This window comes from Amblyomma mixtum, chromosome 5 (assembly GCF_055824585.1).
Source record: "Amblyomma mixtum isolate Tamu chromosome 5, ASM5582458v1, whole genome shotgun sequence".
NCBI lineage: Eukaryota > Metazoa > Arthropoda > Arachnida > Ixodida > Ixodidae > Amblyomma > Amblyomma mixtum.
Window position 1 is genome coordinate 158,125,659 of NC_143016.1, and position 24,921 is coordinate 158,150,579.

A 24,921-nucleotide genomic window follows, 5' to 3' on the forward strand; every position below is an offset into this window, starting at 1 on the left:
AAGAGGTGATATTTCGCCTGCAAGATAATGTTCATAGGCCCGGCGAGAGTCTGTGATAACCGTTTTCGATTTTGGATCGGCGGCAGCGAGAGCTATTGCGACTTCCTCCGCTCGTGTTGAATTTGGGGCCCGAAAAGATAGCCCATCGTGACTACGGACAACTTGAGACCCATCTCATTAACCTCGTGTGTGGGAAAGCTCATGGAGACGATGGTTCGGGATCGCCTCTCTCCATACATGGAGGGTAAGGGCCTCTTTGCAGACACTATGTTCGGGTTCCGCCCGCACATGTCTGCACAAGATGTCCTACTCCAACTACACAGGGACATAATACGACCCACAGCCATGCAACAAAACGACAAGGCCATTCTCACCCTCGATCTTAACGGGGCGTTTGACAATGTTAAACATGGCACCATACTCTCTAACTTGAACACTACTAACTGCGGGGCGAAGGTCTTCGCCTATGTCAGAGACTTCCTCTCTGCGCGTCAGGCACTCCTCCGGATCGAGGACGAGGAATACGGCCCGTACTCTATGGGTACACGAGGTACACCACAGGGGGCGGTGTTATCACCGCTCCTTTTCAACATCGCCATGATGCACCTGCCCGGCCGACTGGCTCAGATGGAGGGCATAAAACACGCACTCTACGCAGACGACATTACAATCTGGACCACTGAGGGGAGCCTTGGGGAGATGGAGGACCGCCTTCAGCAGGCCGCCCCCATAGTCGAAGCATATGCTGCCGACTGTGGTCTCCAATGTGCTCCCGCCAAATCAGAGCTTCTACACGTCAGGACAAACCACAAGGACAACACGTCTCTACACATATCTCTGTCGGGCGGTCCCATCAGAGAAGTGGCAGAGCTCCGGATCCTGGGTCTGTTCATCAATAACAAACTTAGGCCGGACTCTACTATAGCGAAACTCAAGAGCATAGGTGAACAGGTAGGGCGCATGATCCACCGTGTTTCCAACAAGCGGGGTGGTCTGCGGGGCAGGGACGCGCTACGGCTCGCCTATGCCTTCGTGACCAGCCGGATCCTCTACGCCGTGCCGTACCTACGCACCACCAAACAACAAGACGAGCGCATTGACGCCATCATCAGGAAGGCAACAAAGCGAGCACGGGACCTCCCGGTGGCTACCTCTAACGCCAAACTGAAGGCGTTGGGAGTGGTAAACGCCTATCAGGAGTTGCGGGAGGCCCACCTCGTGAACCAATATACGCGGCTATCGCAGACGGTGCCTGGGCGCCGCCTGCTAAACCGCTTACACATCCAACACACATGCATACCAGAGGGAACGGAGAACATCCTGGTGCTCTGGCGCCACATGCTCTTGGTCGCTCCGCTCCCGCGTAACATGGACATGGCTTCACATGAAGGCAGACGACAAGCGCGGGTTCGCACGCTTGAGAGGCAATATGGCTATAAAGAGGGCGTCTATTACGTGGACATCACAGAGCCGTCGCCCGCGGGATTCTTCACGGCTGTCGTAGTCCACCGGGGGACGGCGGACCCTCCCCCGCGGGACCTAGAGAACCTCAAGACCTGGGAGGACTGGGAGACCCTGCTGCGTTCGGAGGAACCGGCCGTGCAGACCATCGCCACCGGCCGTGCTGCCAGTGTTATGGACCTTCGGAACATAAACACTTGAGTGCAGTGGGGTCGTGCGGGGACGCTGGGGCGTGCCCCGAATTCCTGTGTAAATAACGTTTATTTCTCTCTCTCTCTCTTCCTGGCGCACTGTTTGTTTTTATTTATTTATTTTATTTTTCATATTTTGTTTTTTTGCGCTTTTCAAATTTGTATTGATTTTTATTTATATTTTTATATTTGATTTTTATTTTGTTTTATTTTAGTATCTTTTTTCTTTACTTTTGTTTAGCGTCTGCTAACGACAGTATGAGGCATTCGCCTTAAAAGGCCATATTTCGCAATTAAAGGGAAAACACTGTGGAGGGCGATGACTGTTGTCAAAGATCATGAAGGTGAGATCAGTGTGAAGCGCGCTGAAGCATGAAAAACCTTCTTGAGTATGTAATCTCTTAGGGCCGCGCTCGTGAATTGGCTGCTCCCCAAACAGTTTGGAGGAAAAAGTCGCAAAGACCAACTGCATTTTACTTGTGTACAAATTTCCTTGAGCGGCACGATATCTGGGGAGCCGCTAGATGACGACAGCTGCCTACGGCTATCATGTCATCTGCGGACATGCACTGCTACGCAGCTGTGTGCTATCTGAAGAAGAATTCAGGCACCTGTGTTCGGAGCGCATGACAACGGCCAGCCACGACCTGACACCAACGTCCAAGAAAATCATTACTGCCGTTCGTCCGCTTGGGAATTTTGAATGCGTGGTGTACAATGAACTTGGACGAACTGAAAAGTTTTAAATTTACAGAAATTTCGGATCAAATGGATAGAATCGAAGATAACATCATTTGTGAGAGTGGCGAGGAGCAGAGACTGAGCAGCGGCTACCGCGATATCAAAAGAGAAACTTAAATCTATCTGCAACCAGGCACCAGATTTGGAGGCAGAGTGCATGATACAATGAGGCACTTTCCTAGGAATATATTTAAAAAAAATAGTGCTTAAAATGCCACTTTCCTTCAAGGGCTGCACCTCAAAGAAAGTCGCGAAGGAAAAAGCGCGGCCCTTAATCGAGCGTATACTACCGCGATGGAAAGAAACACGAACAAAACGGAGCGTACGCGCAACGCTGTTCGAATTTCTTTTGATCCCGCTTTTACCTGGGTGGCAAGAAAATGGCGTTAGAGTCGTCCTAGAATGCAGCATAAGTGACTTCTCTCGGGTCTTTTTGCTACTACCGAAGTTGAAAAGAAATGTGAACAGCGGTGCGCCCAGGCTCCACTGTGTTCGCGTTTCTTTCCATCTCCCCTGTACAAAGTACTTCTTCCTGCCGGTGGCAGCAAACTAGCTCACAAACACCTCTGTGCATAACGTGATAACAAAAGATACAGCAAATGTGCGGTCACCGGGAAGCCACAGATATTCGAGCCCGACAGAGCAGAGAGGAATTGGGGGAGCAGGGCCTCCTGTGTTTCCGCATGTCAAAAAGCCCCGACGGCACTTTAGTGTAATGACTTGTAGGAGCCACGCGGCCACTGTGCAGTGTCTTTTAATTCAAGTGAGCTTGTCATGATCCGGACGCGGTGCGAGTTGTGTGCTAGAGGAGAAGTGTTAGCAGTAGCTGCCGGACGACGTATGAGATAACAGGGATGAGTCGAGAAACAACAACCGCACCACTGAGATCGAAATGCACGAACTTTTGCCTAAAATTGGAATTAATCATTTTATTTTTAAGCTTTCATACTTAAGGTCTCCCGAGTGGCCACAAAATTTATTTGACTCCTGCTGTGTTAACTATACACCAGGGAGAGGTATTGATTCATATTTACCTGCGCTGATAATAAGCGCATTTAGCCAAGATTGTCCTTCTAGTCACCGCTTCCTGCATTTTGTGCTTGTATTTTTAACCCTACGAGGTATGCATATCCCTATACCATATTTTTCCCACTCAGACAGCAGTGGTTGTCGCTGATGTTCACATCATTTATCGGGTGGTATAAGAGAATGGTGATTGTAGTAGTGAAGTTCGGCTGCTGACAATCGCCTGTTTCGATTATGCTGATTACATGTGTCCGCTGACGCCCTCGCAATATCTTACGTTTTATAGCCATGGACTTTTTGTTGGCAAAATATTTCCGCTATCGAAAATCTGCTTCATCCATAAGTGTCAGTTTCATTCACTACAGTCTGAGTCGAGTGGAAGCGATTGTCTTTCTATGCCACTTAAGGGTGGAACGAGCCCCGCGATGTCTTTTAAACGAAACATTTTTATTTACATCGCGAGTTCCTTGCAAAACGCAAAAAATTAGCGAGGAAAACTATAATATCACACTTTCATTTTTGAGCTCTTCAACATTCGGATAAAGCAAGTTTAGGCTTCTGTGAAAACGGCGTCTTCGGAGAACTTCAGAGAAAAAGAAATAGTGGTACGGCGTTAACGCACTGAAACCGAGGAGACGTGCAGACGCATGTGTTTAGCCTGATTGGCTCATGGTTCTCTTTTTCTAGGTCTTCGGCACGTCTGGCGACGATATTAGTTCAATAGTAGTTTTAGTTGAAGACGATGTGCGAGAGGACTGCAATTTAACTGGAGGCGTGATCGGCTGCGGCAATAGCAGAGTGCTGTCGGGCAGTGGCCAGCGAAGCTGATCTGTTGCGTAAGATTTATAATTTTAACATAAAATTTAGATGTGGCGTTTTGTAAACTTTTTCGAACGCAGACGGACTAATACCGAGGAAGAAGATGGACACACGCACTACTGCTAACACCTGAAAAATTATTGCTGCAGTTCACACCAATGTTAACACTTTCGCGTGCCTACTGTTTGACGACTGTTCAGTTTCTAATTTTGAATTCTCTTTCCAGCTTTCATTTCCTTGCAGTCATACTGCTGCTTTTCCCGTAAGTGCCGATGACATACAGCGATTCCAATTCTCTCCCTCTGTGTGGCTGACTTCCACCGCTTTCCCTCTTCACCATTGGTTCAAACCCACCGGTGGCGAGGATGCGGCTTCGTTAGAGCCAACCGCACGAGCTATACAAAAGTGGCAAATAAATAAAAAAAGGATCGTTATGTTTCCCGGTTTTGCTCGCCTTCGAAATATCGTTTTTCTCCTGCTTACCTAGCAAATTTAAAGCGTGGAAACTTAGGTTACTGGAAGGTGACCTTCTTTTATTCTTTTCTTTTTTTTTTAAATGATAGTGGCACAAGGCAGACGTGAATGTTTCCCCGCGAAGTGACGCATACGATGCAGAACTAATGCGCCACAGTGAATGTAGTAGTCAGGGTTCCCTGCATGGTTGCTGTTTCCGATGTGAGGAAATCGAAAGCCGGGGCTGTCGGAAAGTGCAGCAGCCACAAAGCACTTGGTTCAAAACTCCAACCACCAATTTAGCCTTCAGCCCCTCTTTGCTTTAATCTTTCACCGGACTCTCCCCGAAAGCAAAGGCCACATCGTCAGCTAGCCCAGGCTGCCGGTCGATGTCAATCAAAGTTTTCGTCAGTGTCAAATTCTTAAACCGCTACCTTCAAAACACTGCTCCTTCCCTCAAGGGGCAGCTTCCACAAAGCTGATTCACTCTCATCGTAGCATATCTTACGTTTGTGGAGTCTGGCCTCCTACAAAAGCGTGGCAGCGCTTATAGCTCAGCTACGCACGCCGTTTTTGCTCAAGTGTTTTCCTCACACCACGCCCGATATTTGGCAAGGGCAACGATGCATGCGCTGAGCCGAGTGAGACGTAGCTGCAGACGAAGGCGTTTCTCAAAGCTGACCTCTCCCACGTCAGACCGCAAAAGGAAGACACTGATCTTCCTCGTTTGCCAACACCGGGCTTGGGCGTCGTCCGGCAGCAGAATACAGACAGCCCTGCTGTCATTATTGCGCCTTTGGCGCTGTTGTTTTTTTTCCTCTCTCTCGCCCTTTTTGGGCGTGCAAGGTCTAATCCGTGCAGAGACCACTGCGTGCCAATTTTGGAACAGGGCATAGGTTTAGAAGAGCTGTTAGCCAATAGCGTGAGACGGACGAGGGACCAAGACCTCCTTTCTGCGCCTTGATACAAAAGAAAAAAAACAAGTCTCGCGGCCCTCTAATGTTGCCTTAAAGTCTGCGTGTGTAGAGCTCGAACGAATTCGCTTTCGCATTCCTAAAGCCGTCTATCGTCTGCATGATCTCTACACCTCACATCCAACGCATGCAAAGGCACATGTGGTTCTTTCTTTGTTCATCTCCATTAGTCGAGAAAACAAGAGGCGCACAACGTAGCGGGAGCCCCAATCAGCGTTCTAACTTGCCTCCTCGCTGCCACCTCGAAAGCAACGATCACCATAAAGCCCACCTCGATTTCTTTCTGAAAGGCATCCCTTTCGGTTTCAGTCGCATAAAGCGTGGACACGTGCACGGTGCACCATTTGTCGGGAAGAGTGTTTGTGCCTTGTTTTCACCCTACATTGCTCGGCTTGTACCATTCATGGCTCAGAAGTTCTCGCTTCGTTACTTTAGCACACTTATTCATCATCATCATCATCATCATCATCATCAGCCTGACTACACCCACTGCAGGGCAAAGGCCTCTGCCATGTCTCTCCAATTAACCGTGTCCTTTGTCAGTTGCCGCCACTGTATCCCCGCAAACTTCTTAACCTCATCCGCCCACCTAGCTTTCTGCCGTCCCCTGCTACGTTTGCTTTCTCTTGGAATCCACTCCGTTACCCTTAAGGACCAGCGGCTATCCTGCCTTCGCATTACATGCCCTGCCCAAGCCCATTTCTTCCTCTTGATTTCAACTATGATGTCATTAACCCGCGTTTTTTCCCTCACCCACTCCGCCCTCTTCCGATCTCTTAACGTTACACCTATCATTTTCCTTTCCATAGCTGGCTGCGTTGTTCTTAACTTAAGCTGAACCCTCTTTGTTAGCCTCCACGTTTCTGCCCCGTAGGTGAGTACCGGTAGGATACAGCTGTTGTATACTTTTCTCTTCAAGGATATTGGTAAGCTACCATTCATGGTCACTTATTATTCGCACACTTATTATTCGTCCCTTGTTATTTATTGCACGTTCACGAAAAGCTCCCAGCGGATACTCATTAAGTTGAACATTTCTACGAGCTATTCGTTATGAATCAGCACCTGCGCATTCGCAAACCACCGCAGAAAGATCGAGTGGCTGCCATACTATTCGCCAGTGATTCACTGATTGTGCATGTAAAAACTATCACACATACATCGCACAAATGTACACAACCTCATTCATTGTCATTAATTTTGTACGATGTTTCATGGTAAATTATAACATTCGTACGACGAAACCTGCTTAGGATATTACATCATACAGCTTTCTTTCAATAGGCTGGGCTTAGGAGTGGCTACTCTCGCGACCAGGGAGGTGCAGTCATCTGTTCCTCTGCTTCGCCTGTTGATTTTGCTAGTGAATTGTGCAGCATGCGTCCTTTGAATGCTGGGAAGACCATAAAATCAACTTCACCGTTCTGGAAACCAGAAGCCTACTGGAAACCGTTCTGGAAACCAGAAGACTACTACATGAGCCTTGGCATATGCGATACACCACAAGGAATGTAAACCGCTCACGAGGCAACGTTCTCCTCGTGTACAGACATGAATTTATATTCCGCAACACGATAAATGCAAAGAAAAAACCCACAACATAAAACGCCAGCAAGTCGCCCCTTGTCAACCCTCGCTACCACGAACAGAGAATCAAAGCCATGATATTCTTTTCATTCTTTCTTTATTTCCCATTCTCACGGATGGAGGACGCACTTTATGGAGCACTTCCACAGGGTGACAGATCGTAATGGGTATAACACATTTTCCTCCATTCATATCATATCCAGATTGATATTGTTACGGGACGGCGGGCCCGCGCAGAGAAAAGCACAGAGACTCAGACATAACCGGCGCGGCGATTCACCTTTGTTCTCTGCCTCACGCGCTAGCGCCGCGCGCTCTCCCCTCGCGCTCGCGCCGCGCCTCTTCTTTATTTGTATACCGCAGCGCGCTCTTGGTTGCGAAGGTCGTATGCCGTTACATCTTTCCACCGGGGGGGGGGGGGGGGGGGGGGAAGAGGTGGAAGATAAGAGTCTCTTCCGGTCTCCAAGATAAGAGGGGGAAGACACCGCTGGTGTCCCCTAGCGCGTGCTTCGCTTTGCAGGCGGCATCGAACTCGTCCCGATGAGCCCGGGCTGATGTTCTTCGCACCGGCGCAGCTTGGTGCGCAGGAGGCATCGTCACGTCGTGATGACAGTGTCGTCTGACACGAGACGGTCCCGGTAGATCCCGGGGCTGCTTGTAGGCGACTCCTCGCCGTACGAAAAGTGCGAGGGCTTCTCGCACCGCGGGACTTGGGATTTCGTTCACGGAGCAGCGCTCCACTTAAGGGACGGCATTCAGGAAGGGAGGCCTGGTGCTGGTACGGGAGGGCGGCACTAGGGAGCATCGCTAGGGGGCATCGCTACACCTGGGCGCTCGGAGGGGCTCGGTTCTCCGCAGCGGCTGGACGCCGGTATTGAGCGCCTCCTCGATATTTTTACTCAGCGGATGGACGCATGGGAGGCCCGTCTGACTGTCCAGGCTGGGGAGATGGAGGCGATCCGGCGCGACTTCCGTCGCCTTCTGTCAGGCGAGCCGAACACGGGTCCGGTGCCTCTGGACGTCCCCGCCACCGCTGTACCCAGCTCTGCCATCGCTGTACCTGCGGTCGTAGCCGCCAACAGCGTACTCGGCGCGGGCGCATCATTGGACGTCGTGGAGTTGCCCACGTTCGACGGCACCATTTCGTGGGATGCTTACCGCATCCAGCTGGACAGTATTGCGGCGGCGAGAGGCTGAGACGAGCAGATGAAGGCACGGATGCTCGTCGCCAAACTGAGAGGCCGCGCGACTGAGCTGCTGCAGAACGTGCCGCCTGACCAGCTGGGCTCTTATACTGTCCTGGCGGGCCTCCTCGCCGACCACTACAGTGCCTCAGGTCACCCCGTGTGCAGTACCACCGCCTGCGAGTCCGCCGTCAAGAGCCCGGGGAGGCATACCAGGACCTCGCCGCCGCCATTGAACGCCTGGCTCTGCAGTCGTTGCCGGGGGCGCCTCAGAACGCCGTGGCCCTGGTCGGCACCGAGGCATTCGTCGACGCCATCCGACTCCCTGAGGTGCAGCGCTTGGTCCGCTCTGGGCGTCCTGAGTCCGTCCGCGCCGCCATGGCGCTCGCCGTCGAGGCCGAATCGACTTTGCTGGCCACGCGGGGGTCGCCACCGTCTTCCGAGCACAGCGTCCCGGTGCAGGCTCCTCGGTTCTCAGTCCCCACAGCGGCCTCTACCCGACGCAGGCGTAATGACACCCGCACGACCTGCTTCCGCTGCGGCCTGAGGGGACACTACGCGAGGGACTGTGCTGGCCCTCCGAAGTCGGAAAACGATTCGGTGGAACGGTGCCCCCGGATAAAGTCCGTCCCCGCACTCCTTAGTTCGCCGCGTCCCCTTCTTTCGTCGGCTTCGATGACAACGGAAGCTCCCTACGTGCTCGTTGACGTCGCCCTGCTTGATCGGCACGTAGCGGCCTTGGTCGACACTGGAGCGGCTGTTAATGTGCTCGACAAATCGCTTATTGTCAACGCACCCCACCGCTGCCACCAAATGTTACGGGACGGCGGGCCCGCGCAGAGAAAAGCACAGAGACTCAGACACAGGAGACTCAGACATAACCGGCGCGGCGATTCACCTTTGTTCTCTGCCTCACGCGCTAGCGCCGCGCGCTCTCCCCTCGCGCTCGCGCCGCGCCTCTTCTTTATTTGTATACCGCAGCGCGCTCTTGGTTGCGAAGGTCGTATGCCGTTACAATATCTAGCTGTATTTACCCCTCTCCCTTCCCTTCCCACACTCTTTCCGCACCCTTAACACCCCTCTCGGTTCCCTCCCTTTTCCTTCAACATAAAGGTGCACACTACATTGCCTGTTCGTACTCCGTTGTCATCTGTGTAGAAAGAACCCAGCCTACTGTGTAAAATCGAGGATTAATTGCTGTAGATATTGGAAGAGGAATGTGCTATTTTTTCCAAAAGTAACGAGGCAGCCATGACCACGGAAAAGGAAAGCGGGCAGCAGAATTACGAAGGTGTGGTGGACAGGCCCTTCTTGACGCGAACTGCGTCACCTCTATCGTATTCTGGATGATAATAAGTATGTCGAGAACATTTGAATAGTTAAAGGAAATGTGTTTACTTTTGGTAAAGAGAGCACGCAAAGGGTGAATTAACAAAGAAGTTATTTAGTTTTATTAAACTCCGCTACAAAAGGAATAAGTGTGTTTAGTTTCATATTCTAATTGTGACAAAACCGAACAAAGGCGAATGCCCGATGCAGCACACATCATGTTCTAGGTCTATTGACTAACTTCCTCACACATGTACAAAAATACCAGGGGCTCTTACTTTGTGCTTACAATCGAGATTTATTTTATCCTCTGCATCAGACTTGGAAAATTATTGAAGGTCCTATTAATCAAGATGTGAGCTGCATAAATGAAAGGATAGCTCGCACTCCGGTAGTAACTGTTCACTCCATTTTAAATAAATGTTGCCTTTAGTACCTCTTACGCTTGTACGCTCCTGATTATTTCCACGAAGCCAAAAAGATCATGCTGAAATGCGGGCGTGTATATAGTATTTGCGACACTCAAAAGGCGTCTGCCGACGACTGAGTGGAGAGGTGCTGGAGTCACTCACATCATCAGAAGGCTTTTGTGTCCCAGCCATGGCTTCAGGAACCGGTACAAAACAGGCTTGTCTGACTTCACCTTTCCCGTGAGCACAGCCTGAAAGGAGCGCAGATTTTCTGCCATTAGCGAATAAACACGATTTTCGTAGAGCATATGTTTAATAAATTTCGTCGTTATCGAATGTTTTTTTTTCAGAAATAACTGCGAAAAGTCATACTCAGTGATTTAATTATTTCCTAATATAACGTATGTTTTTCTTACCAAAACATTGGGTGTTTTAGTCCGGTATTTTGCCTGTTTAAAGAACAGCTCCTAGAACTGTGCTGCAATTGACGGGCGAGGCTAAGAAAAACACATCTGTCGTTTAACATGCTGCGTAGTACAATAAGGTTTTTTGGCTATTTCTTGATTTCCAAGTATACTGAGTGACACTTTAGCGCATACAAAGATTATTCTCGCATCGTGACGCATACATAAGGCGGGACATAAAGACAGAAGCAAGCACACCGCGTCCCGTCCTACGTATGCGCTTAAGTCTCAATCAGTGCGCAATAAATTCAGCGAGACCGTCACACCTTGCACGTACAACGCCTAAACAAGATTGTGGTGCACTGGGAGGGCGATACTGTAAATGCTAGTATGCGCCCGTTACATTTCCAATTTCGTTTACAGTTTAGCTTCGCTCTGCAAGCGACTGCATCCCTTTGAATAAAACAGATGCATCTTCTTAGTGCGAAGAATGTGCCTGCCATGTCACTCACAGTACAAGAAGATATCCAACGTATATAGGAAAAGAAGAGTGCGAAGCGGGCGGTCAGTCACCTGCGCCGCCTCAGGCGTGTGTATTCCAACGATGGGCGTGAAGAAGAGGTAGCCTTTGAATGTCTTCCCTTCGTACTTCTTACTCACTTCTCGCACAGCGCTGAAGATTTCTGGGAGAACGGAAAATGGAGAGGTAGACAGAGCGACGAAAAAAGAATCGCCATTCCCTCCGTGCTGAGCACCGTAGAAGGCAAAGCTGTGAACATGTAAGTCGCGGGAAATAGGCCTCAAGGACCTACAGTATAAAGATTAAGATTTCTTTTTTCCCACCCGCATGCACATAAATAACTGATGCTGCGTTTCCAGGTTACGCACACCTAGTTTTTGGAGTAGTTTGCGGCGGATCAACGAAGGACCTGCACTTAGTGATTGTAAAAGGAAGTGTGTGATAAGTTGCTTCTTGCCGCTGTAACTTTTTTTTTTTCAGTGACAAAACATGAAAGCGCAGGTAGGGCACACTTACAGAGGCCGGATGCCCCTTCTCTCACAGTCGGGAAAAACTCTTAAGAGCTGGCGCATGAGTTCGGAATGCACTCAACAACGCGGCACAGAAGTAGGTACAACGCACTGCGCAATGCAGCAAGATATAGCAGGTAAAGAAAAATATAGATAAAAAGTCATGCAAGTAAGCCGTATCTACGCAAAGAACTCTGCAATCTAACGGAGAATAACTCTAATCCCTAATCGTGGCAAGGTGCGGTGAGATTGTTTCGTCAAAAAATTGAATTTTAAGATTTTGTGATAATCTCACAGAGAACTTCTTTAACTTTCAATTAATATATTACAGCTGGTTATTCATTCTTTCAAGGTAATTTGCCGTCCTTTTTCGTCGTCACGTCACGAAAAGTGTGTTTTCAGAAACTTTATCGGCGTTCTTCTTAAGACATTATTTTTGTAGGTTGAAGTACCATTTTCTCGCGAACTATCAGGCATAACAAAAATTACTTACAGGTGTTAATCTACGTCGTTAGCATAACTGGTACCATAATCAATAGCCTTAAGTTCATTTGTAGTCTTCTGCCTAAAAAAAAGCTTTCACGAGTGGCAATGTAATCGTATCGACAAAGAAAGAACATCATAAATCTAGTTTTCGTTAGAAGCGCATGATACTAGTACAATTTAAGTAAAGCGTTGCTACTCTTGTAAAAAGTTTTAACACTCTGCAGGGTGCATATTTTAGGTAAAAGGTATATTAGCGAAAAAAATAAAAATAAAAATTAAACAAAATTTAAAACTAGTTTTGAGCTCCAACGTAAGCTGCGTCTATCTATAAATTTCCACGCAAGTTTTATAGCCATAGCTTTTATTGCACCTGTTGCAGAACCAACTTTTGAAAATCATTTTCAAAGTTTCGGCCATAACCATAAGCTGCGATGCGTGCGCAGCTTATAAAAAGCCAGTTCGCGTTGGAACCCAATTGGGATACGATAGAGCAATCCAGGATGTGAGATATAGGGTAGAAATGATAGGAGCCAGTACGAAAGTTCCCAACGCGGCGTTATGGTCATATAGCCGAGCCAACACAGGATGACATCGCTCCACCATGATGGAAGCAATAAAATACTTTAAAAATGTAAAAATGCAGTTACGGTTCCGAAAACGGCGCCACTGTGTACTATTTCTTCTCTCTGAACCTTTCCAGTTGAAACTCCTAGTGCTCAATGTTTCAAAACTAAAACAGTGAATCTTAACGACGCGTGAGAGAACTTCTTGTTGCGCTAGTTGGTAATTCGTTGTAATATAAAGGCGCCAAAAACCACGCACACACACAAAAGAAGAGAACGAGACAGAGCGCCTGTCCCGTTATCTTGTCTTTTATGCGTCCGTGTGGTTTTTGGCGCCTTTAAATTACAATTAACTGCGCAGTCAGTTTACAGTGGAGCAAAAGGAACAGCTGACAACGCGAATCGACCGTTAAATATAATACTACAACTTGAACTGCGTTTTCTTCAGTCTTTCAGCCAGCGTTAGGTGAGTGTCCTTGCATACCGCCGAATCTTAAAGCGTCCGAAAGACCATAAAACCAATATGAGGACATACAGTACTTCTGTTGCAAGAAATCTCGCTGAGATTTACAATTTATTGCTAGTGTTTTGGTTCTTAACCGGTCAGTTTCGTAACTGTGACACTGCCTGTGACCAAAAAGATACAGAATTGTTGTCTTTTTTTCTTTTTTGCTTTGTTTTTCACTACGCCGGCAACAGATAACGTAAACAATAGTGAAGGGTATTTGTTTCTGCCGTAGCTTTTTTGCCGTTCGGTTATTTTCATTGTAAACGTCAACGGGGGGCTTCTAAGTATCAGGCGCTCAGAGGTCTTCACTCGAAGCCTGCACTGTGCAAACAGGATTCACGCGCTGTAGGTGCGGTGACGGCGGCTACACCCTCCACCCCGCTCTTTACGCTAAAACTGCGAACGAGCTTGGCAACCTTGAGACCAGACAGACGCAGCCTCTCTCCAAAGAGGAAAAAGAAAGGCTGCGCGCGAGAAGCCTCTGCTTCCGCGATAAATGTAGCTCCTCCTAAAGCAACCTTCCTTCTATTTCTGTGAATCTGTTGAGCATATTCGCCTTAACACGCCGACCAGGGGCGTATCCAGGAGGTGCGTTTCGGTGTCAAAACACCCCCCGGAATTCTTGTGAACGCCCCCCCCCCCCCCCCCCCCCCGCCTCTCCTTCCTGCCTCATTTTCTCCTGTGCAATTTATTACACACCGCATCGACATTTTAGAATGTAAAACACGAAAACGACAAGAGTGTCTGTTTGTTAACAAAAATTCTTCCTAGTCTAGGTCTACAATTAGGGGAATCCCCCAAGCTGCAGTACATTTTTAATAAGGGAATAATTACTCATTCTCATCCACCCAAGCACAGCCATACGGCTGCAAAGGAAAGCTGTACAGCTTTCTCAGAAACTTCGCTGTTAAAGAAGTATTCGGACCCCAGACCAGGACGATTTTTTCTTAACTGCGACGTTCTTTCCGTATTGCTGGGCTTGGGTGGATGTCAGTGAGTACTTACTCCCTTATTAAAAAGTGCTCTTTCTAATAGGAAGCGAAATTTATTGCGGAAAATGGTCGCCTTCTTCGCAATCGCACGACGTATTGCACTGATTTTAATTGTAGGCACAGTTGACTGAATGAAACATACCTTTCCACATCAGCCTACTTTTTCTTCCTTTGCATTGTTCTCAAATGGGTGCAAGTTTTCATGGGGTGGAAGTTTTGACAAATGCCATTTGTTCGCATTTGCCGGCTTTGTTGTAGAGCAAAAGCTTTTGTGTTGTATACGTTATGTGAAAATATTGTAAATAGCCGTGATTTCTCGTACGAGCGGTTTTTTTTTTTTTAGAAAATGAATGTTCTTTACTAATCAAGTCCGCGGAGTTCCGTGTGCACTCGCATTATGTAGATATTACAGGTAAAAAACAACAAACCTTTCGCCTTTATTGCAGCAGAAAAATGACTAAAGTATCGTTGAGGCGCAGGCTCTCTTTCATTTTTTTTTTAACCGGCACCCTATAACATCCCCCCCCCCCCCCCCTCCCGAAAAATATTTCGGCCTACGCCACTGACGCCGACCATTATGAAGTGTGTGTGGCTGCGTGTGTCTACTCGTTCACTGGTCCCTTGCCTTGCGCTGCTGGTCAGAATAATGCTTCACACTTATTCTGTTTTCAGTGCCTACGTAGCTGTAGGTCGGTGTCGATACATAGAGACAAGCCATGGAAAAGATGTTTACACTGTGGCTTCGGTGGGTGTTGAAGAATACCAAGCGGCTGAAATAATCCCAGCACCCTGCGCTAGGGCGCCCGCTGAGCACCGAGGTAGACATTTAATAAGATGTTTTATTTATATTTCGTAGAACCTCGTCTGTCTGAAGCACTTTTTGTGGGCCGCGAAAACATGCCTTCCTGGCCTCGCACGAAGCTGGCAAATAATTGTTAGGAATTTCCAAGCAACAAATAAACAAAATTGTACGACAAAATTTTTCAGGTAAAGGCGTTTCGAAGGGCTGTTGAGCGTAAGAAAAGGCGAAACAATTTCACGGCTGTATAGGCGATGTAAAAGTAGTATGACTGGAGATCAAGGTCGCATCATCTTGACTTGAAGGTAGAATCTTTGTTAAAAGTAACCAGGCTGCATGTTTTGCTTCTATCTCGTACAATGGCGCCCTTACAGCTTCCCTGAAGCCGAAATGGTCATTAAAGGTAAGAACTGGGGGTCTTCTTACCTTCCAACAATTTGTAATCTTCATGAAAGTCACAAGAGTTCTACTACACAAGCTAGAAGCAAATCATACAGCCTGGTTACTTTTGACAAAGACGGTAAGTGGCTTAAAAGCTTTCTCCCAAATTAGTTCTTGAAGTGGGTAGCAGGCAAGGAATGACTGTAAATGCATAACCGTCAATTTCGGATAAAAAAAAGTAGCGAATGAAGCTGTTTCAGCCTTTTCCGTATAGTTGGCTCCGATCACGGTGGAATGCGGGCTGAATGACGACAATTACGTTTAAAGTCCTAGGCGTTTTCATTGTCCATTGAAGGTCGCCGAACGCTCCGATAAATACTCGACGGCGTGTGGCAGACCGTTTTTAGGCAAGATTTCAAGAAAGTATTCTGGAGGCAAGTGCGAGGCTGCCTTCAAGCGTTTCAACTCTATGCCCCATGGAATGTTAGCAGGCGATAAAGAGGAATGCGTGCTGCTGATGGCGTTGCACTCGGCAGCATTAAGGCTAGCTAATAGAACTGTCTCAAATATGATACGTAGATAAGTTTATTGATTGTACGAGCATAGAAGCCGGCCGGAAAGATGAATATCTGGCCTGCCACTCGGCACTGGGGAAGGGGAGAAGGAGAAGAAAGAGAGTCGTGATGGGTGACGATGTGGTGAGAAGAAAGATGGAAATATGTCCAGGCACATTTGTTGGCATCACAGCCGGGAGTCGAGGGCCGTGTGGATTAAAAATCATGAAAACGCCCGCACTGCCCGCACTACTTTTCAACACTGGACTCAGGCGCCTAGCAGTGTGTCTTGAGTCTGCGCGCGCAAAAAACACAATGCACATTTTGCACTTCATCCTGAAATGTCCAGTGAGGAACATCGCCCTAAAAATACAAAATGCATGTGACAACGTGCGAATCAGTACGTACTACCCAAACCACACTGGCTCTGATTTTTACGAAAAAATTCCTAGAAGAACAGCTTTTCCTTTAAAACAGTGATGGAATGGAATCAATCACCACCGATGGTTTTTGAATCGACCTACTTCCCAATAGAAGGGAAATGTATTTTCTTTTTCTAGAAATGGCGCCTTTGTGTTAAACTGTGTCCGGAATGTCCTTCCTATAGTTGATTTTGTGGTCTCGATCTTTGTAATTTTTTTATGCAGCCTCTTTACCTTGCAGTCTTTTTTCTTATAATGCCACTCCTGCAAAGGCATTCGCACGGATTGTGTTCGTACTCCAGGCTGTAAGACAAACGCGACATCGTTTCACCTGCGATGATTTTTCGATGATTGCGAGTCTCCACTTGCGATTATTGCGATCATTTACACCACTATCTTTCACGCTTCCCAGATAATAACGCGGATAGGCGGGTCCTGCTCGGTTCTTCAAGAAGACTGGGGTGCTACCTGGTTATTTGCAAGATATTGTTTACCTGCGTCGGAAGCGGACATTAAGGATAGAGGCTTTCAGACTTAAGGTATTCCTTCGGGATACTGGACAGTACTAGAGATGAAGAAAGCAGATAACTATTATGACCGATTGTGTGCGTGATTATTAGTGACCCGCATCGCACCGTATGGCATTAAAGCAGGGGGCTACAGGTTTGAAAGGTAGATATAACAAATTAGTTCAAAACATAGAAAGAAAAACTTTAGTTGAGAGATATACGGTGCCAGATAACAATTTGTTCCTGTATCGGATTTTTGGAACAAAACAAAAATGTCGAAAAACTTCACTCCCATAAGAAAATTCCTTGACCTTCAAGCCGTAGTCCAGTCGCTTCGACATATAATTTAGTACCTGAATATCCTTTCCGCGATTTATGTCGATTCTCGAATAATGAACACGCTGAAAAATTCTAAACTGACATTACTGCCACAGTCCTTAAGCTCTTGCCGTTTAAGTTTGTTTGCTCACTCTCATGCTAACAGATATCTAATGACAGAGGTCTACAAGGTCGTAGCAGTGTGCGAAAATAGAGTCTTCAATGCATAAATAGGTGTCGCAATGATGGAGCAGTTGCCGGAAGGATAATCGCAAGGCCAATACCAACAGTAGCTCACAACCACCTCAACCTCGATTTTCCGCCATCTTGCATCATAGTTTAGTGCCCGCTTTGCGATGATCTCAATTAAACCTGTCTGGCACCTGGTTTGCAAAGAAACTTCTTCCAGTACGCGAAGCGAGTACCGCATGCAAATGAGCCTAGTAAAAGATGTACGGGTCCCTGCAGCAAAGCGCTACAACAAGTACTGTTGCTCATCGCCGCTGGAAAGGGGGCAAGGCTTGGAAAAAGTGCAATCGCTGACAGTGATTTGCAGTGAATAATGGTGATTACAGCCTGTCTATCTCATTAGAACTATGGCTTTAGAAAGGAGAGCTTAGGGGCCTTGTTAAAGTTTGACAGAAAGACGCGCTCTTTCGCAAAATTCGTCCATTTCAGGTTAAGTTTGCGACCTGTTCCAGACTGGACGTTGATTTAAGTTAGGAGGCATTTCGCTACTTGAGTTAGGTCGCCTAGGCGCTATGCCACGAGGAGTCGTTTTCTAAACTGAAGATGAACGCAATTTCATACATCGTGTATTTGTCCCAGCGGTTGGAGCTAATCTCCGTAGGCTACATTCACCACGTTTCCAGCTCTTTGCGACGCCTTCCTTCGTGAGGAAATTGCCTTGAATGAAGCTACTTGCATCTCCGGCGTTATGAACCAGACGCGTGATACCATCCTTGCCGTTATCGAGAACACTAACGAACTATTTTCGGCTAGTATTCAACGCAATAACAACGGCCTGTTTTTCTCAGCTTGGTCATGTTGGCATCGATGACGGCATTCGCAGTTGTCCAAGCAAGCACAATGAACCCAACTAGCATGAGCAAAATGGAAGCACGCGCTACTACTTGCACCTGTATTTTAGTATCGCTTTGGGACGTTAAACCCCATAAACCAACCATAAACCAACCAACCAGTATTGAGCCGATGAGGGCACCTGAGGCTTATTTCTTCTGCCTTGTATACCCGAATGAATGCTCACTGGTGTGGCTAATAGAAGCGACAACCTTTACACACCTTGGCCGTGCAACTTACGACGGCAGTTGAAAATCACTTAGATCTCTCCTTGTGCACTTTGCGGCTGAAGCATGTGAACACGGCCGATCACCTTGCTCGTCGTATTAGGACGTTATCAAAAGCTCCAATTTAAAGGGTTATTTCAAAATTGGCCCTTCCTGACCGAAAGCTCTGATCGCGTTCATATTTTGTGCTTTTGCACTTTGTACCATCGTTTGTGTGCAAAATATTGTAACCCCTCCCCTCACACAATGTTCCATGTGTGGAACCTGCGAGGTATTTCTATAAATAAATAAAAAAAAATGTAGGTGGAGCATCATGTGATGCTATGTTATGAACTCGTTCCCTCACCATTCCCTTTAATTTTGCATGCTAGCGATAATGTGTCAGTCATTGAACAGAAAACATCTCGAGCAATTTTCTCCTCTAGAATGATCTGCGCATGTACTTAAAAACAACGCTTATCAATTCAGGTGAAGCATCATGCCAACCTTTAATTGATTTCATTTTAATACGTTAAAGGCCCAAACGCATATTACGTATAGAGGACGCCTCCTCAAAACATCGTCAAAGCATTAACATAGCGGCCCAGAAGCATGGCAAGCTCATCAGAGATTTTCCTTGTAGCGTTACCTGCCTTTTGTTCTTGTGAGATAAAGTGCGATATAAAAAAATCAAATAATCTGGAATAGCAATACTGGTTAGTGAAGAACAAGTAAGACGGGTAAAAGGATTTTTTTTTTTTCAGAAACAGGGAGGAAAAAAACAGTAAGCGCGCTCTACACGAGTAGCATAAACAGTGGCAGCCATGCAGCGGAGTGACGATAAAGATACGAAGGGTATTGCGATTCGGGTGACTCAAGTAAGGACTAGAGGATTTTTTTTTTGCCAGTGATGTGAAGTATTCAGGGCACCGGCGCTCATAAAAATTAAAAGAAAATGAACGACAGGGAGCAAAAGTGGGAGAGGGAAACAGTTCTCGGTAAGGCCACTAATCTTGCCTAACCACCTAGTAGCGTGACCAGATTCTCCTAAATTATTGTTGTTCTCCATGTAAACGGTGCCTGCAGTAACACCGTTCCATTCTCTAATTACCGAATGAATAAACGAAAATCGTAATAAAATTGCCATGCAAATGCATATGATCATAGTCGAGGTGAAGAAAGATTAAAGTGGCAGGCTTAATTTGCTCGGCGGTGCAGTCTGAACGGTTACGGTAAACTTGTGAAAGAGAATTACAGGATGACTTTTGCACCCAGTGTCTTACAGCTGAAGATCTGAGTCACTTTAAGGAACGAAACAGCGAAACTAAAACGAAGGACCAAGAAAAAGAGAAACACGAACACGCGCTGGTTTTCTTGGTCCTTCGTTTTAGTTGCGCTGTTTCGTTCCTTAAAGATGCAATACCAACTCACCCACTATGCTATGATCTGAGTCATGTTTGGACATATTTAGACAAATTTTTAGGCATATATAATGGCCTGAAATGTGGATTGAGCATTCCCTATTTTAAAAGTCTGAGGCCTAATGTTTATTCCTCAAGCCAGTCGATTCCAGTGCTTTCAGCGTTACTTTGACTCGTTTGAAGTCTTAGTCGTTGTGCGCAAACTCAAACTCTAACTCAAAGTCATTAAATATGGTCTCAATCTGCTCTAAATTGTGTACATTGTTGTTGATGTCTGTGGGTAATTCAAAGAGCCGTACATTATATATAACCAGCCACGCGGAAAACCTTGATGACTGGCGAAGTATGTTTTTGTGAAAGACAACAGTGAAGAAAGCATATGCTCAAATAATATGCACCCTATAGTTGCTAGCCACATAGGTAAGTACGAAATCCAAGATAGCTTCTGAGCGTGCTGGAGCAAGGACAGTGTGCATCATTTGAAACAGTGATAAGAAGTCAACAGTCTTTACACTCATACGTAAGGCGTGTGACCACTGGCGGACTATCTTTCCATAGTGAATTCGCAAAAGTGAAATCACTTACAAGTAGAGCGAATGCATTTGCATGCTGGTTTTGCACATGTGATGATACATCGCACAGTTCGACAGCAGTGTTCGCAGAATAATAGCGAGGCATCTGTTCATTTCAGTCCACGTAGCAGCTGGTATACGTTCACCAGCATATATGACAAAAGGCCCCTTTACTTCACGTCCACTTTGAAGCCTTTACTTTAGGTCCTTTTTTGCGTTTTTTTTTTCAGCAATGGCTGCTTCAAAATATTAGGCTGCATATGTGTCACGCGTCATTATCTCCATTCCTACACGTACAATTTTCTTACGGCTTGTTTTTTACGACTCCTGTAGTGTGACGGACACCATCGCCTGCACAGAGCGTGACAGACTTATCGTTAGGCAAGGTTGCTCAGATGACAAACAAAGCAAACTACATATCATTTTCATACGGCTCTCATATATTCTTCGGAAGCGACAATAAGGTTGGTTCCATAGGAAACCTGCAGGGCTAAGGACGCGCTGCGTTTCTACTTCTCCGCGCCTAAAAACTGCTGCTTTCAGCCGCTTAGGTCACGACAGGCGAGAGTCCACATTCTGAATGATTAGAAGCGCATGTTTGTATGAGTAACCGGCTACGACATTGTAACTGACACCAAAAAAAAAACACAACGGAAATTGTTGTGACGGACAGTTACAAGGTCGCAAGCGGCTACTCAGTGCCAGCTGGCCTAGCTTTCCCCTTTAATAGCATTTGGCTGGCAACATTCCTTGCGTAAGTGCTCTGGACAGAGCCTAGATAACTGACGCATGCCACATGGGAATATGACAGGGTAAGGAGGTTTAGGCAGGTGGCGTGGAAAAGCCATACTGCTCTGCCTAAAAAAATGCTTGTTTCTCTCGCTAGTTATTTACGGCGCTGCGATCGATGCTGCGGGTTTCATCCCAGGTTGCCTGCAACCCAACTTCTCTGCTCTGCACCACTGAGATTCTCCGGGAAAAGAAAGTGCGCCGCCTTTGTTTAGGAAAGTTTGGAGTGTTTACGAAATAGTTACATTCTATATGTACTGTTTAGCTATTTGCAAGTAACTCGTCTGTACTTTCTGCCGGGATATTGTGCTACTAAGAAGACAACTAAAAAATTCTGCAGTTAGTTTTGCAGGCGACCGTTTTTCGCTTTCGGTTCCTGGTCCACTGCAAGCACTGTTGAAGGGGGGCAACATAATGTTAGATATAAAGGTAATGTGAGAAAATAATAAACTGCAATAACAACTCGCGTATATACCCCCAATGACAATATCGCACTGGCTAGTTTGTTAGAGTACCAAACATGATATTATTTTGTTTTATCGTGGGCACAGTTAACTTCCAAACGATCTAGAGTGTGCAACATTCTTAGACAAAAATTTTGAATATTGGAAAATTGTATGATACTGAGAAAGAAATATTGAAGATAATCTTCCTGAAGAGTTATATTTATAAGGACGTTAGCAGCGCCGGCAAAGAAGACTAGACCACACGTAATCGGGAAACAGCGGGACGAGGCAGGGCTCACAAAGAGCAGTTCTCAGTTCTCCAGTCCATTCTTCTGATGTGTGGCAAAATCTTTCGTAGTAGTTCCATCGCTCGCATTGAGCAGTTAGGACTGCCATAGAAAACCACTGGTGAAGGCTTTCGACGGGAGCAAAAAAAAAAATGGAAGCTCGCCAACGGGAGATCTGCATTTATATTGACCGTTGTAGTGAAATATCACAATATGTGAAAAACTGCGTTCATAAACTCTTTCCCGCCCAAAATTGCTTCCGTCTAGAATTGTTGGGCATGTGACCTACGGATGCATTAGCGCGGCGTTCGTTTTTTCTTCACCGGAATACTTCTCCACGGGCAAGGTGCAAGTCTAACGTATTGCAGCGTGAGTGCTCACCTGCCGTGAAGTTATCCTTGCTGAGCTGCTTCCTCCGAGCCCAGTAGACGGAGACCATGTACCAGAATGGTATCCAGTCCCAGGGCCCAGGTACCGGCTTCAACGCTAGCCACACTTTGAGCCAAGGCAGGAACCACTTCTTGACGAGCCAAGCCGCGACGAGCGCAACGAGTGTCCATGTGACAGCCGGCCAAGTGGCCATCTGAGACGAAGCCAGCGTGCCTAGTTGGATCATCGCCGCGCCAAACCGTCGTGTTTCGCACCGCGCAAGAGAAAGCGTCTCTTCTCCGCGGGACGCCCCACGGCCGCTTTATTACGTCTTGGGTTTGAGGGTCACCGACCACCCTTGTGACTGTTCCCCTCGATCTGCCTTCCCTTCTCTCGCTTAACCGCTATAAAAGTAAGTAGACAAAAGTGCGCAAGGGAGCGAGGAGGGTGTCTGCTTACGTGCATAGGTGCAGTCCAAGCCCATCTCTTCGAGTAGGCTTCGCTTGACGTTTCCTTTATCAAAGTTTTAACTAGGTGTGTAATAAAGTTAGCGGTACAAGGATGTAGCTAAAGTTTGCGCAAGACACTCGTAGCTAGGCGACTCAATGTGGTCCGTTTTCATAAGGACTGAATACGAGGAAACTATGGAAAAACTGCTCGCGTCGTCAGAAATTAAGCATCGCTTTTTCTTTCCTTGCGTGTGGCGTCGGCTCCTTTACCATTTTGTTTTACCTCATTGTAGTCCCGCTGCGGTGGAAACGTGGTTGAGGGCTTCTGCGAGAAAACCAGTCTCCTCGTGGACCTCTCGTATTTTATGCCTGTGCATGGAATACAAGAGGAAAGAAGTACTATTTCCCGGGGAGTCGTAAGAAGGAAGAAGTAGTAAATTTAGCTGCCCTTCATGCAAAACACATCCTTTCATTCTCTCTAGTTGGCTGAGCCGTCGCAAATAACATGAGTTCTTTCGATATTCCACGGCAAACAGGTACGGACGCACGCCTTGCGTTAGGGTGCGCATGAGAAATCGGAAGACTTAAGACTGCTGACATGTTCGAGTCCGAAAGCATTAAAGTGCTTTGACCACGAGCCATGAGTCATGCCTATGACTACGAGGCATGACTCTGCATACTTTGCACGAACTCCATACACATTACACTAAATTACGTTAGTAGTAAAGTGCTGAGTCGTGCAACGTTACATACTGACTGAGTCATGAATCATGACTAGGAGGCATGACTATGCGTAATGTTTGCACGAACTCTATACATCTTGCATTACGTTCCTTGTAAAGTGCTGACTCATGCAACGTTGTAGATATATGATTATGAGTCATTATTCATTACTTTGACTACGAGGCATGACTATGCACAATGTTTTGTACAACATGTTGCAGAATGATTATGAACCATTATTCATGAATACGACTACGATGCATGACTATGCATAATGTTTGTACAACACCTTGCAAAATTATTATGAGCGATTAGTCACGACTATGACTACATTGCATGACTATGCATAATGTTTATGCAACTCCATACACCTTAAATTACGTTACATGTAAAGTGCTGAGTCATGCTAGTCGCAGAAGTTAAGCACTGAGTCACGCCTCATAACTGTGACTACACGCCATTACTAGGCATGCTTTGTACAACCTCTATACATCTTACCTTACGTACCTTGTGAAATGCTGAGTCATGCTACATTGCAGAAAAAAAGGGCTGATTAATGACTGACTACAAGTCATCACTACGCATACTTGTAGAATTTAACTCTGTACACCCTACTTTTCATTACTTGTAAAGTGCTGAGTCATGCTACGTTCCAGATTGATTATGAGTTATGACTATGACTACGCGTCACGACTACGCACATTGTACCAACTCTATGCCCGTTACATTACGTTACCTCGAAGTGCTGAGTCATGATAAATTGCAGACTCAACTATGAGACATGACCTTCAAAGGTCATAGTACATTGCATTCCATCAATCATGAATATACTTGTTCGCTCACAAGTGCTGTGACATCGTACACCGGCATTCGGACATCCTCCGAACTTCGTGCGATAGGCAGCGGTCAGCGGACGCCGGCTTTCACGCGAACGGGACACATAATGAATTCGCATTCGAAACAAATTATAAAGATAGTGGCCTTCTTGCAACGCCACCGACACACTCACTTAAGACGACACAGAATAAGCACTGAAAAAGGGGCGCCGACACAAAGTTTTAGGGTGTCCGTTCTTTTTTTTTTTTTGTCTTCAAATACGCCTACGAGAAAAGTAATTGCGCAAATGAGCTCAGGACACCGGTGCGCAGCGTGAATAATTAATGATGAGCTGTTCTGTGCCAGCAGGTTCAGTCTCGGCAGACGCCAGCTCTGAAATACACCTCGACGTCTCGGTCTACCGACCAGCCTGATCAACCACATTCCTGATGACGACGGCGTAGCCGACAAGCACTGGTTGTTGCTGTGAACGACCGCCGGGTTCTGTGACGTCACAACAATGGGGGAAAGTGCAACTTCACGTCACTCAATGTAGGCGGAAATACCGAGCGGTTCATCGAACAACACTCAAAATCATAATAAATTAGGTTCCACTCAACGCC

General features: G+C 46.7%; 1 protein-coding gene across 1 annotated transcript in view; it reads right to left on the reverse strand.

The window, feature by feature from the left end:
* Positions 1–22,784, reverse strand: part of LOC149344278 (cytochrome P450 4V2-like) — a 49,932-nt gene extending 27,148 nt beyond the window's left edge. Inside the window, exons 1-3 of the mRNA XM_089546231.1 lie at positions 22,323–22,784; positions 11,153–11,262; positions 10,338–10,426 (exon numbers count right to left, since the gene is read on the reverse strand). Coding sequence (XP_089402357.1) covers positions 10,338–10,426; positions 11,153–11,262; positions 22,323–22,557 — 434 coding nt within the window. The 5' untranslated portion in view covers positions 22,558–22,784. The remainder of the gene's footprint in view (positions 1–10,337; positions 10,427–11,152; positions 11,263–22,322) is intronic.
* Between the last annotated feature and the right edge of the window lie 2,137 nt (positions 22,785–24,921).